The sequence below is a fragment of the Ambystoma mexicanum genome, chromosome 8 (assembly GCF_040938575.1).
Source record: "Ambystoma mexicanum isolate Mex_15411 chromosome 8, UKY_AmexF1_1, whole genome shotgun sequence".
Classification (NCBI taxonomy): Eukaryota; Metazoa; Chordata; class Amphibia; order Caudata; family Ambystomatidae; genus Ambystoma; species Ambystoma mexicanum.
Genome location: NC_090929.1, coordinates 11,325,163 through 11,338,263, shown reverse-complemented (window position 1 = coordinate 11,338,263; position 13,101 = coordinate 11,325,163). Strand labels below are relative to the sequence as shown.

The 13,101-nt window shown below is 47.1% G+C and overlaps 1 protein-coding gene across 1 annotated transcript in view; it reads right to left on the bottom strand.

The window, feature by feature from the left end:
• SH2D3C (SH2 domain containing 3C) overlaps window positions 1–12,820 on the bottom strand; it is a 580,515-nt gene extending 567,695 nt beyond the window's left edge. The window contains exon 1 of the mRNA XM_069609127.1: window positions 12,715–12,820. Within this exon, the coding sequence (XP_069465228.1) occupies window positions 12,715–12,751 (37 nt within the window). The 5' untranslated portion in view covers window positions 12,752–12,820. The remainder of the gene's footprint in view (window positions 1–12,714) is intronic.
• Between the last annotated feature and the right edge of the window lie 281 nt (window positions 12,821–13,101).

Here is a 13,101-nt window from a genome sequence, read left to right as displayed (position 1 = left end):
CTCACTGGCTGTGCTGATTTCACTTATTCTGCTTTGTTCTTGGAGCCAAGGACAGTACCACGGTGGCTGGTGATACTCCCTGCCTTGATTATTGATACAAGAGGGCCCCGGATATCTCTGACACAATGCAGGATTCTTCAGCCTGGTTTTCTGGTCTTAAGCTTTCGAATACCAAGGGCTCATGAAAGTAACGGTTCCTTGTCGAAAAGGTCAAAGGAACTTTCCTTCTTGCGACCCCCTTCTGTTTTGCCATCTTTCTTCTCTATTTAAACCGCCATCTTGGAACTGCTGTTTCCTTGTGTGCTTTGCCTCACTCAGTGTTCTCTTGTGCCCCGCCTTTTATCCGTGTGGGGACGCTTAATGAAAGTCAGGTATGTGTAATTGCCTGACCTTGCCTGACCATTGTATGGGACACATCAGGTATACGGCTCAGGTATTAGTCAGTTTTCTCTAATAGCGGGCTGTCCGTGAGAAAAAAGTGTTCATGTTGTAAAGGGGGGGAGTTAGGGTTCCTAAATATCCTACTTGGTAGGATGGGGTAAAGGTGTTATAGGGAAGGGGATACTGTACCTCACCATCCGGTGTCCCACTCCCCGAAGACCCCTCACTCAGGTGATCCTCCCGCACTGGTCCTCCCCCAGGAACTGGATCCAAAATGATGGCCATGTCCTGGCCACCTGGATGACAGATCCCCAGGGACTAGTGGGTGAGACACCTTCTGGTTTGTAACATACCCTTCCCCTATGCGAGGTGGATATACTTGGTCTTTGTCTAGGTTCTTCGATTTGAAGACTTTGGATAGAACAAGAACGAGATATTTGTCTCCCAAATGTATCCCATAAACTGGCCCTGAGGGGGTGACCCTGGATTTTTGTGCTCCCTATGTCTCATGGAAGGTTCCTGGTAAATGGTAGGCTCATGGTGTTCTGTCTCTGTCCAATCCCATATTGGAGAGTTTTGGGAATAACAGTTAGAATGCCAGTAGCCTTGATGTATACATTTCCTATGGGGAGTTGGAGATTCCTGCAAAAGAGTGGAGAATGCAGGGAAGTCCCTTCCCACAATGACTTCTTTGGGTAGCCCAGGAATGATGGCCGATGATATCAGATATGACTCACCCCTGATGTTAATGTACATGGGTATCTTAGGGTATATTTAGTTATCCCTGTGTACAGATGTAACTCTAACTAGGGTGGCATTCTTGAGGTCTGTTGTTGTAACCAAGGCGGCCCTTATAGCAGTTTGTTTGCTACCTGAGTCAACTTGTTTCCCATTTATCAAGGCCTTTTCATATGTGAAGTCAGCAGAGGACTGACACAAGCATATGCTAAAGGTTTCCAGGTCTTCTTCGGGTTCTTCCCACTCGTCCCCTTTTAGACAGCCTATTTTCATGGGTTCTTCGTTTACATTTTTCGGACAGTGTCTGGCCAAATGCCCAGTTTCTCTGCATAAACAGCAGATAAGAGGAGGTAGTTTGATTCCTTTAGGTTCCTCCCTTTTAGTTTCCTCTCTAATTCTAGGGTCAAGTCTTTTAACTTCCATTCTTTCTTTTGGTACCCATTTCTTGGCTTTATATGATCCTCCTCCTCTATCTAGTACCTGGGGTTGGGGCCGGTGATTAGGTTTGTGATCTTTCCGCTCCTCACCACGATGTACAAAGTGGAAGTGTTTGACTGACTGCATCCGAGTGCTTTGGGGCAGTCTCAATGGCCATGTCTCGAGTAGCCCAATTTAATTGTAATATTGCCTTTTGAAAAAAAGGGTGTAAAGAGTTGGTGAATTGTTCTAAAGTAAACATTTCTATCAATGCTTCTATTGTTTCCTTGTTAAACCAAAGAGCAACAGTGTTTTTCATTTCTTCTCCCATTTCAAGGGGGATTTCTCCAGGGTTTAATCTAAAGGCCCTTAATTCTTGCGATAGAAATTAGAGGTTTGACCTACTCTTTTCTAAGGCCCCTCCTTTATGGATATAAAGGTAGCTCCCTGGGCAAGATTAAGTAGCTGGTAGGCGGTCTGTAACTCACCTTTCAGCAGACACCCTCAATAAAATAAAATTAGATTTTCTTCCTATCTCAATTGCTCAGCTAGTCGTTCGAAATTCAGAAAGAAATTCCCTAGATCTTTGCCCTCCAGGTATGGCTGAAGTATCCCTTGAGTTAGAACGGGTCTTGCTTGTAACTCAACCAATTTTGTCAAATTCTTTTAAAGCCTAGCTTCGGCCTGAATTTGATGGGTGGCCAACTGGCCCATGACAGCTGCCAGGTCGGCCATTTCTTCCGGTGGGGTAAGGGTTCCTTCGAGTCAGAAAAGAAACAGGTCTCGACTCCCTCTGATAGAGTTCCAAAGTCGTCTAACTCCGCCGCAGGAAGATCTGGATAGATTTTTTTATAAACCTGATGGACCAGGGACCGAAATAAATTTGGTACTGAAAGAAAAGGTTCAGGACAAGGGGGTTAAAAGCACTAGGTCTAATGAAGGTGTGTGCTAGTCGTATTTTTAAGATTATTCGATCCCACTGTTGGATGTTATAGTGGGACAGTGGAAGGGTATCTAAAAACAACTGGGTTTTGAAAAACAAACCTTGTTAACCAGTTGGGACGTGCAGCTGGGAGAGCAAAACCTCCTTAAGAGTGGATAGACAGACAGATTCAAGGAGCTCAACTATTCTATTTTCACCTTCTGGTGGTACAAAGATTATCAGCATGGATTCTCAGTTTTTATCAATTGATACACATTGTTCCAAACATCCACCAGCTCGAATGACGACAGCAAAGTCTGTAGGGATCTAGCTGGTGGGGTTGGTCTCAGCCTTTTAGAGTCTGACCTATCCATGCAAGGGTTCATAACACAATTAAACCTTGGATATGAAGTCTGAAAGAAAGCTGCTGTGCTGTGATTGGGTGCATTTGTATTTACCAGACAGATGTCCACATTCTCTAACAGCCCCTGTATGTGCACCAATTGGCCCTCATTGTCTGTTTTAGACTGTGCTAATTTGAGGGGTACCGATGGTGCGATCCAGGTCTGTACCCCGCTGGCATATGTAGAGTATGTGAAACCTATAATCCTCCCTCCTCATTTTCTAGCCAGCAGTGCCTGCTTATCTGCCGTGATGTGGGTCTCTTGCAACAAGGCTACGTCAATATGGTGTCTACGAAGATAAGAGTACACTATGTTCCTCTTCACGTAATTGTTCAGGCACCGAATGTTCCAGGTCAACAGATTTATCCCTTTAGGCGCCATCAGACACTTTCATAAAACGTAACATGTCCCCGAGCTTCTCCAGCCATCCTTCCCCATTACGTCATAGGGTGGGCTCTAGCTCCACGGAAACGATTTGCAGTAGAGCGTATAGTACAGGCAACCCCAATTCCCTTCTAACTTCCCAAACTTTACAAACAAACAACAATCGCCCAGCGTAGTTGCCCACGCTCGGGCATATCCGCTCTTCACTACTGCCTCCTGGAAGATATTCCAAGGGTTGTGCGCAGCGGTCAGGCGCAGAAACAAGCGCCCCAGAAAAAAGAAAACAAAAAAAAGAACTTTGTGGGTGGGTTGCAGCCGTTGGTGAGGCCTCCTTGTTCAAGAATGCTGAGTTAAATTAGGGTGTAGATCCTGGCATCTTGGCCAACTGGGCAAAGACCTTGAGCTGGTAGAGGTGTCAGCCCGTTCAGTGTATCATTCTAAGGCCGGGGGGCGTCGGGCAACCCCTCTTGGTGTTTTCCTGCGGTCAATGTGTGTTCATCCACAACACCGTCATTCCGTCATGCCTGCGTCCATGTTCAAGGCATCTAGGTGCGTTGTAGTGAGGGAGGGCACTGTCCCCGTTCGTTGGTTGATCCTCTCTCTGTCCATCCATTCCTGGGCCTCTTCGGGGTACTCAAAAAATAGAGCGCGGTTTTTGTATAGGACCTTGAGTCGGACAGGATACATTAACATGTACTTCAAGCCTCCTGAGCGGTGTCTTGTTTTGGCCACTGCAAATTGTGCCCTGTTTTTCTGGACATAAAAAGTGTAGTCCGGGTACACTGCAATGTTCGCTGATGCTCTTCGTATTGTGCTTCCTTGCCTAGAGAAGGTTAGAATCTTCTCCCTATCCCTATAATTCAGAACATTTGCAATTATAGGTAGCAGGGAGCTCCAGGTTGTGGTTTTCTTGTGAGGGCCATATGCACCCTTTCAATCGTGAAACCTTGTGAGAGATTCCAGGCCCGATGTCTTGCAAGAACATATTCTCAACATATGTCATAGGGTCAGTTCCGTCCTCCTCTTCAGGTGGGCCAACAATGCATTGTTTCGTCAAGCCCTGCCTTCGGCGTCCTCCGCCCTATTCTTTAGTAGGTTAACCTTTTGCTGTAAGATGTGGATCTGGGTGCCATGCTCCTGTGTCATAGTATTGTTTTCCTTCAGCAGCGTTTCCACCGTAGAAGTCCTCTCAGATAATTTCCTAACGTCCTGCCGCAGAAGTCCCACAACAACTATGACAGCGTCTATCTTGGCGCCCAGAGAGGCCTTAAGCTCTGCGATGGCCAGTAGGATGTGACTATTAGCATCTCCCGCTTCCTTGGGCTTATCTCGTGCCATTGCCATACTGTCCGGAGGCAATCAAGGATGAATTGCGGTGTAACTGTCGAGCGTCGACTGCTTACTCTTTGATTCAGCTTCTACGGTGCAATAAGGTACTGCTCCTTCAGTGGCTGGCTAATCAACTGCTCCCTGATAGCATGTTCAAGGCGTGCTTCGAAGTGACAATGTGCTACCCTGTGCACCTATATGGCTGTGCCACCATTTCTTAGTCTTCGTTGTGGGACCAGGAGATGGAAGCGTCAACCCGGAAAATCCAAGTGAACTTCCAGGGGACGCCCTCCTGAGTTAGGGCTAAATGCACTCCCAGTGGTGCAGCAGGTAGGAGGTGTCTGTCTCTGGTCCCCTCCAATGTGGATTTCTCTGGCAGGGTCAGGTACACTCCAGACAGGGCGACCAGCAGGGGGTTAGTTCCTCCGATCCCCTGCAAAGTGCATCAATTCTAGAACATCTGTGCTTCCTTGGGCAGCACTCCACACCACACAGGTGAAAGGGGGCGAGACCATCCAGCAGGGGGGCCCTGGTGTTCATACTGTGGGCTACATTGACCCACTAAACATAATTTCGCCAAAACCAAGCTGCATTTACGCAGAAACTGCAAAATGGTTGCGCTGACTCCTGTGAGCACAATGGCCTTAAAACTGCATTTCGCAGCAACAAAGAAAATGGCTGCACCATCTTGCCAAGCATACATTGGGTGTAGGGAACAAGGGGGCACACTGAGGGAGCGTGCCAGAGTGTTCTGACACATACAAATGGAATAAAGTGAAAAAGCAGCGTTGCCTTGCTGCAAGCCCAAAAAAGGAAACTTTTTCACCTTTAAAAAAATAATGCTGCTGATGCTATTTCCATCTGTCCTTCCTTAAACCACTGTGATTAAGAAGGTCCTGCCATGCCCAGTATATCTCATTGTGCTTCAGCAAAATCAGGCATGATTCCTGAATGACATGCCCTGTCAAGGCAACTCTGAGAAAAACTCCACTTTTACCTGCACGGGAAAACGCGTTCATTTTCTTTTGAAAGTATCAAAGCTCAGTAGTTCAAAGCAACTCCAGTTATCTGAGCCATGTCAGTTTCAAAGCATCTCTGTTTCAAACAAAACTCCTGCATACAAGAAATAACTATAGCTGCAAGACAGTGTGAGAATCTGAGGGAGATGCAAAACTGAATTTAAAATGAAATGCCTGCTTTTCACCACACGTGTATAAAATTGTGCTTTGCAAACTAAAAAGGAGAAAAATGCCTGTTTAAAAGTAAACTGTTGAATGAAAGCCTGTCTTATCTAGCAATGTGACGGGGTTTTGTTGCTGGTGATAATACACGCATGGGCTATTTTATTCCACGGGTTTGTTTTAATTCAGGACCCAAAATAAGAAAATAAAGGTTTTAAACCACCTGGGCTGGAGTTTGCAAGCTCTAATAAAAACAGGTTATTCCAGTTGGCAGAGCTAAAGCTCCCCCCAGAGGAAGGGAACCACCATAAAAACTCTCACAGAGACTAACATCCCAATGATAATTACTAGGTTGGAAATAATCTAGTCTGGGCTGAAACCCCTGACAATGGAACTCCCAGTACAAGAAAGTGTGAAGTGGGAAAGGGGCAATAAACCTTCAATCATGCTGGAAAACCCCCACCTTGCTCTGAAGGAAATGGCAGTTGGTGACAGCTGAAGAGAAATAAAATGGTCCAGTGACAGACAAAGGATTGCCATTTGCTCCCAGAGACCATTTCATAAATAAACCTTAAAGACTTTTATCTCTGCAGCAAGACTTTGTAAAAATGTGAAAATGTTACAGTTTAAATGTGATTTCATGGGCTTTCATTGAAGACATGGTAGAATTCAGTGACACCTTGGGAATAGAAATGACAAAGTATTGCGGGTTACACGAAAAGCATCCATGTTGCCAATGCAAATTGTTATACTTACATCCCTTATGTTAATCCACACATGTGTATAAAGTTATGGAACTTTAGGCCGAATCGTTCATACTCAAAATTACCAAAAAGTATTAAAAGGGCAAAACAATGTCTCACGGATTGCAGAGTTGGAGTGCTATGCTCTACATAAAATATGTAACCTGTGTATATAATTTGCTAAGAGATTACAACTGTATAAATGTACCGTTTGTGGCAAAATTGGATTTTGGCTAAAATAACTATGGGAGGTTTTTTGAACATTGTAAACTCACATCATAAATCTGCCCTCCTGCTTTGAAAGCCAACCAGTTGAGAGCGTGGTGGGGACTAGCACCCCTGACCAATCCAGTAGTTTAGAGGCGTGCTTAGCTAAACCTGCCCAGCCATATACTTTGATGATGTCACTGTGCATTATAAATAAGAGTCCCTGACAAGACTCTGGACACACACTGTTCCTGATTTTCCTGCACCAGCGTCCTGTTGCATTCATCCAGCTCAGTCCAGATCCCAACCACAAGGCCAAAGCATTGCTGTCCCTACTCCAGGGCCCACTGTAAATTCCAAGCAGTGCTGATCCTATTCCCAGCAAGGCCTCCATTCTGAAATCCCACTAATCTCCCATTAAAAAGGGGAAAGCTGTGGTATTCTTTTGGGAAGCATCCTGAACCAGCCTGGCTTGCTGCCCACTAACTGCTGCCCACTGACTGCATCCACTCGTACCTTTTGCATCCTGAAACCAGACCGGCTTCTCCACTACCTGCCTGCCCGCTGACCTTTAGTATCCAGCGACCAGAACAGCCCAGCTGTTTTCCTTTGCCAGGTGCGCTGCCGTGTAGTGACCAGAACCATTGACGGTCCAAAATCTCAAACTAGAAATGGACTGTAAGTTTAATCCCTACCTCACAGAAATCCATAGTCTATCTTGTCTTGCCTTTGTCCTTATCCCACTCTCAAAGCCATCCTATCTTTATCCTGATAACTTGTTAAAACTGTTAGCATTATCTGTGCACCCTGCCCGTTTATTTCTAAAGTGCTAGCGCCATCTCTTTTCAATTTTGTATTCTGTAAATCCTAAGCCATTAGTCATATTTTGAGTGATCAGACTGGTTTCCGCCAGGGTTGGGCGCTGGGGTGACAGGGTTGAAGTCACGAATCAACCCTGGATCTTACTGTGTCCATCTTTGGTGGTTTAGTCTGAATGCTCTAATGTAAAGGAAAACTGTTCTTGTCACAACTGATTCCTTTCCTATTTCACGGCTTCATTTTACTTAAAGCGCTCTTTTTATATCTTGCATAACTCATCTAGTTTCATAGCTAGAGACCTTTTTTCAACTAGAGTGTCCATGTGATATATACCTATCCCCCTACCCAAAAACCGCACTCCAAATCAGTTTGGGTAATTTAAAACGGGAATTAAGATAATGCAACCTTTACACGTGTCATTTTGCTGCAACATGTTTTAAACGTTCCACTCATTTTCGAATTATATGATCTTGGTAATCCATTGCTTGTGATTGTTAGTGTCTGTGCATTGTTGCTTTAGTGAGAAATTGTACTTACCTTAGAGTTTTAACCGCACATTAATTATTTATTTGTCCATTTCCGAGTGTCATTTCATAACATTGCAAGGGGTTTAAAATCAGTTTTCCACTCTTATTTGGCGAGGGAAGGTCGGATTTGGATTCTGTTTTCTGCCTCTTATTCCTGATCACCTGCTGTGTCTTTGCATCCATTTAGAATTGATTATTTGTGAGTAGAGGTAATATTGCAGGGGGAAACCTAACTTGGGTGCTATCTTTCCTAAATCAAAAAGTGCTCCTCTTCCCTGGTGTTTTGTACATGTTCCACTACGTGTATTGCTTACATCCTCATTGTAATTATCACCCCATTGGTGATTGCTGCCCCATATTAAAAATGGTATGATTCCTTTTGAGTTTTATAATAAATAAATAAATAAATATAACATTTTACCAACCGGTCTGGTTCATGGTCCATTGTGTCCCGGGGTATTTGAAAAGGGGGTGTGATACGAGTGGTGCACCATCTCAAACTGAATCTGTATAATATAAAGAGATAAGCATTTCAATTGTGCGCTGCATACTAGGCTCAGACCAAAGTGTGTCGACTGATTGAAATCCTTAACAATACAACAACCGCAATCCAGACTGTCTTCCTCCCCACTTCCCTGCCGGTATCTTCCGGCTGTGTGTGGTCTCTGGATGTATTAAGATGTAAGTACTGTGGGGAAGATAGACAGTACGGTCCACTCCGTCGGTCTGTGCTCTCCAGGGACAAACATTCCTGGTCCCAGTTGATTGCTGCCCAATAGGATGGGACTCAGTGCTCCTATAGGCCACACCTTATCTGTATGATGATATAAGGAAGCGCTGACCCCCCCAATGAAGACTCAGTATAGTCACAAGAGCCAGGTGTGTGTCCCACCAAGGCCGTTGCAACTTGGCGAGTTCGCAGATTTTGCGTTAATGTTATATGCGCCGATTCAGACTTGGGGTCTTAATTTTCCACCTGGGAGCCCGATGCTTCCCCACCGCAGTCTAGGGCATAAGGGTAGCCAGTAGGGATGCCAGCGCCAGTGCGGTTTGGTCCACCCGCTTGTAAAGTATCCCTGATCCCCACGCACTTTCTCCTTTTACAGGCTCAGGTGGCAGGCTTACCCATACGTTGTCTCTCTCCCCCTCTGCCGGCACGTCCTTGTGGGCACCTCTCCTCTGGTGTATCCACCACCACCTATGCTGCAGAAAAGCAAACACTCCTTATGGCAACGAGTGAATCACAGCCCCGCTGTCTTCTCCACCATGAGTCCGCTCTCGCAGCTCTGCTGCAGTCCTCCGCTGGTGCTGTCGCACAGGTCTTTCCTCATGAATTTTGCCTTCAATGCACAGCTGATTGCAGCGTGGCGTGCAGTCCTGGCCACAATCTGCTGTTCTCCTTACATTTATCTCTGCAACACCGCTCTTGTCGCCATTTTGCTTCTGTTGTTCGTTCCGCCTCAAAGTTCGCACCACTTTCCCTTGATGTGCTGGTGTTGATGGCAGCTCCCAGAGCCGAGCATCTATTCCAAAGGCACTCCGCCAACTTTGGTAGCCACTTGGGTCTGTGTGCTACAGAGTGTGTACCTTTGGTTCCACAGATGTTACAGGATCAGGCAGGAGCTCCTAACAATGCAGCATAATTGCTGCTAGCCATTCACTTGGGTGACTCACGGTTCACCCCGGATACCCCTCAGCCGGGGTCAGATCCCTCTCATTCACTCAATTAGTCTCCCTCAGCTGGGATCGCACCAATTGTGATCTACATTAAACTATCAAAGACTTTCAAATGAGCACAGGGTTTAGCTTGACCCGTTGCATGACCACTTCGATCTCAATATTCCTTTTCTCACACTCAGACTAGACTGGATACCTAACAGACACTTTTGAATGAGCACCCACATGGTGCCGGACCACTCTGTCCATGGTATCTTTTACTAGCCTAGCAAAGTTCAGTCATTCCAACTCACTGGCTGTGCTGTCTTTACTGGTACTGCTTTGTTCGGCAACGTTTTTGGTCAGACGCGGCTCATCTCCTTTCAAGCTCTCAAGGTTCACAATTAAGGCTTCCCTCAGGCAACTTCGAGCCTCCCTTCACGATTCACAGTTCACTAAGAAGACTTCCCTCAGCCGGGCTTCAGCCTCCTTTCAAAATTCTCAATTCACAAAAAAAGGTTCGCTCCCACTTCACAGCTCCCCAAAATGGCATTTTCTGGCAGAGCTAATGAAGGATGTTGTTCTGCGGTCAGGGCTTCTCCACCTGGCCCTTAGAGACCTGGGTTTGCCTGCCTGGGTCAGACAATTGAAGACACGTCATTTCAACTGCAGCAAGTTAGTAATAGAGTATAGAAGGTGGAATCCAGAAGCACATGGGAAGTGCAGTCGCAGAAGGAAAAGAGAACCGAAGAATTGCCGTGCTGAGGAGCGAGAAGTCGAGACGCTGACATAATGGCGAAGCGCAAGCAAGTGAAAACTGCATTTATCGAATATCGAACGGCCTGAAAGTTACTGCTTATGCGAAAGAAAGTGAAAACTGCATTTATTGAATACCGAACTGCATGAACAGTGCTGTTTAAGCCCACACAACAATGCCTTTGGGGAAATATATGGTTGCGTGACCTGTGATTGTTGGACTGTGGGGTCTGACAACTACGCCTAGACCAGGGAGTTTGTAACACTAACATTACCAACATCAAGAGTCACATTGCAGACAAGAGATGTGGTTGCTGGTTGCGTGACCTGCAATGGGTGGACCGTGTGGTCGGCTAACTGCACCTAGACCAGAAACCACTACATATTGGAAAAGCAGCAAAGAAGTGTGTGTCGTGGGTGAAGCTAACCAAAGGGCAGGTCAAACGGACCAGGTATGCTCTTATGAACATGTGAACGGAGGAAGCAAGTGAACTGTTCAATATTAATCTTGGGGAAGGGAACCCTGAGAACCAAAGAACTGGAACATGTTTATCTTGGAAAGAGAACCCTGAAAACCAAAGAACTGGGGAGTGTTTATCTTGGGGAAGGGAACCCTGAGAACCAAAGAACTGGAGGGTGTTTATCTCGGGGAAGGGAACCCCCGAGAACCAAAGAACTGGAGAGCGTTTGTCTCTGGGAAGGGAACTCCAAGAACCAAAGAACTGGAGGGTGTTTATCTCAGGGAAGGGAACCCCGAGAACCAAATAACAGGAGAGTGTTTATCTCGGGGAAGGGAACCCCGAGAACCAAAGAACTGGAGAGCGTTTATCTCGGGGAAGGGAACCCCGAGAACCAAAGAACTGGAGAGCGTTTGTCTCTGGGAAGGGAACTCCAAGAACCAAAGAACTGGAGAGCGTTTGTCTCTGGGAAGGGAACTCCAAGAACCAAAGAACTGGAGAGCGTTTGCCTCTGGGAAGGGAACTCCAAGAACCAAAGAACTGGAGGGTGTTTATCTCGGGGAAGGGAACCCCGAGAACCAAAGAACTGGAGAGCGTTTATCTCGGGGAAGGGAACTCCAAGAACCAAAGAACTGGAGAGCGTTTATCTCGGGGAAGGGAACCCCGAGAACCAAAGAACTGGAGAGCATTTATCTTGGGGATGGGAGTCCCAAGATCACAGTGTTGAACTTGATTACATTTGAACTTGTGGAAGGGAAACCCAAGACCTTCTTTTGATGCGAACTGTGGTGCCAGTGAATCTATAGAGGGTAGCTCTGGAACAAGATCAATACTCCTTGGAACGAAGTTACATTGGAACTGTATTGAACTTGAGCACTGATATTTGGTTGAGAGCATTCCCCCACTAGATTGTGTTGCGGTTGTGAGAACAAGCGTAGGTTTTGACACAGACAGGTACAGTCACAGACTTTCCTTAGGTTTCTTTAGGCAGGGACAATGCCACCATAGCACAGGGTCAGTTGGGCTTACACCACCCTCATCATTAATAAAGCTGTGTTTAGAAATATTTGTCTGTTGTCTGTGCCATCTCTCTTGATACCGTGCCTGCCTCACAGTACTCCAATACTCAGAAATAAGAAGCGCAGGTACTGAGGGCCGTGTGGGGTCTACACATGCAATCGCTGCATTACCAACAGTATTGGGGGTGCCCCACTGCCAGGGAAGGGATTTCATTTGGAAGTGATGGGCAGTGTGGCGCAGGGAAAGACATTGCACCGTGTTTATGAAACCATTGGTATGAACATTTCCTTTAATGCGGGGTTCAACTACCTCCTCCGGCCCCTCGGAACGCCGCCCCCACCCCGGCCCATGTGGGATCCCTCTGTACATGTGTTGCATTTCCACCGGGGGCCCCTTCGCTGTGTGAATGAGCCCCCGGCGGCGTAAGCTAAAGATACACGCTGGCACACAGTCGCATTGGGTCAATGCAGCGCCCCTTGTGATCTTGGGCAAACAGTTCTCTGGATCAGGTAACACGTGGGAAGATGTCCCCAGTGCTCGCAGCGCATATGAGCTCGGTTCTGCGCCCTCCCCTGATTCCCTGTGGGGGCGTGGATTCCCCTCAGTGTCCCCCACCCCATGGCTCCGTGGATTCCTCTTTCTTCTTCTGGCCGAGTAGCATCCATCATGCAAACACCTGCTCTTCGCAGCGCTATGAAACGCCCGAAGCTGCGGTGGCGCTTCCTATCTATCACAGCAGTGCATGCCGAGGCTACGGGCCCTTGGTACTCACTGAGTTTCTTGCCGCCTTTCTTGGCTCTTTCTGCCATTTCTGCTTTCTGGGCTGTGGGGTGTCTCAGGGTAGAGAGCACTGGGAGAGCTTCTGAGACGCCCTTCCACCTCCGCCACTTCCGCCCTTAAGAGCTTCCTGCCCCCACCGCATCTGATGCTGACACCGTGGGTCTCTCGTGATCACTGCACTCAGCCCTCAGCAGCAGGGCCCCCCATGCCCCCACCCACAGCAGCACCCACCACCCTCAGCAGCAGCAAGGCCTCTCTCTACCCACCCACCACCCTCAGCAGCAGGGCCCCCCATCCCCCCACCCACAGCAGCACCCAACACCCTCAGCAGCAGGGCCTCTCTCTACCCACCCACCACCCTCAGCACCAAGGCCTCTCT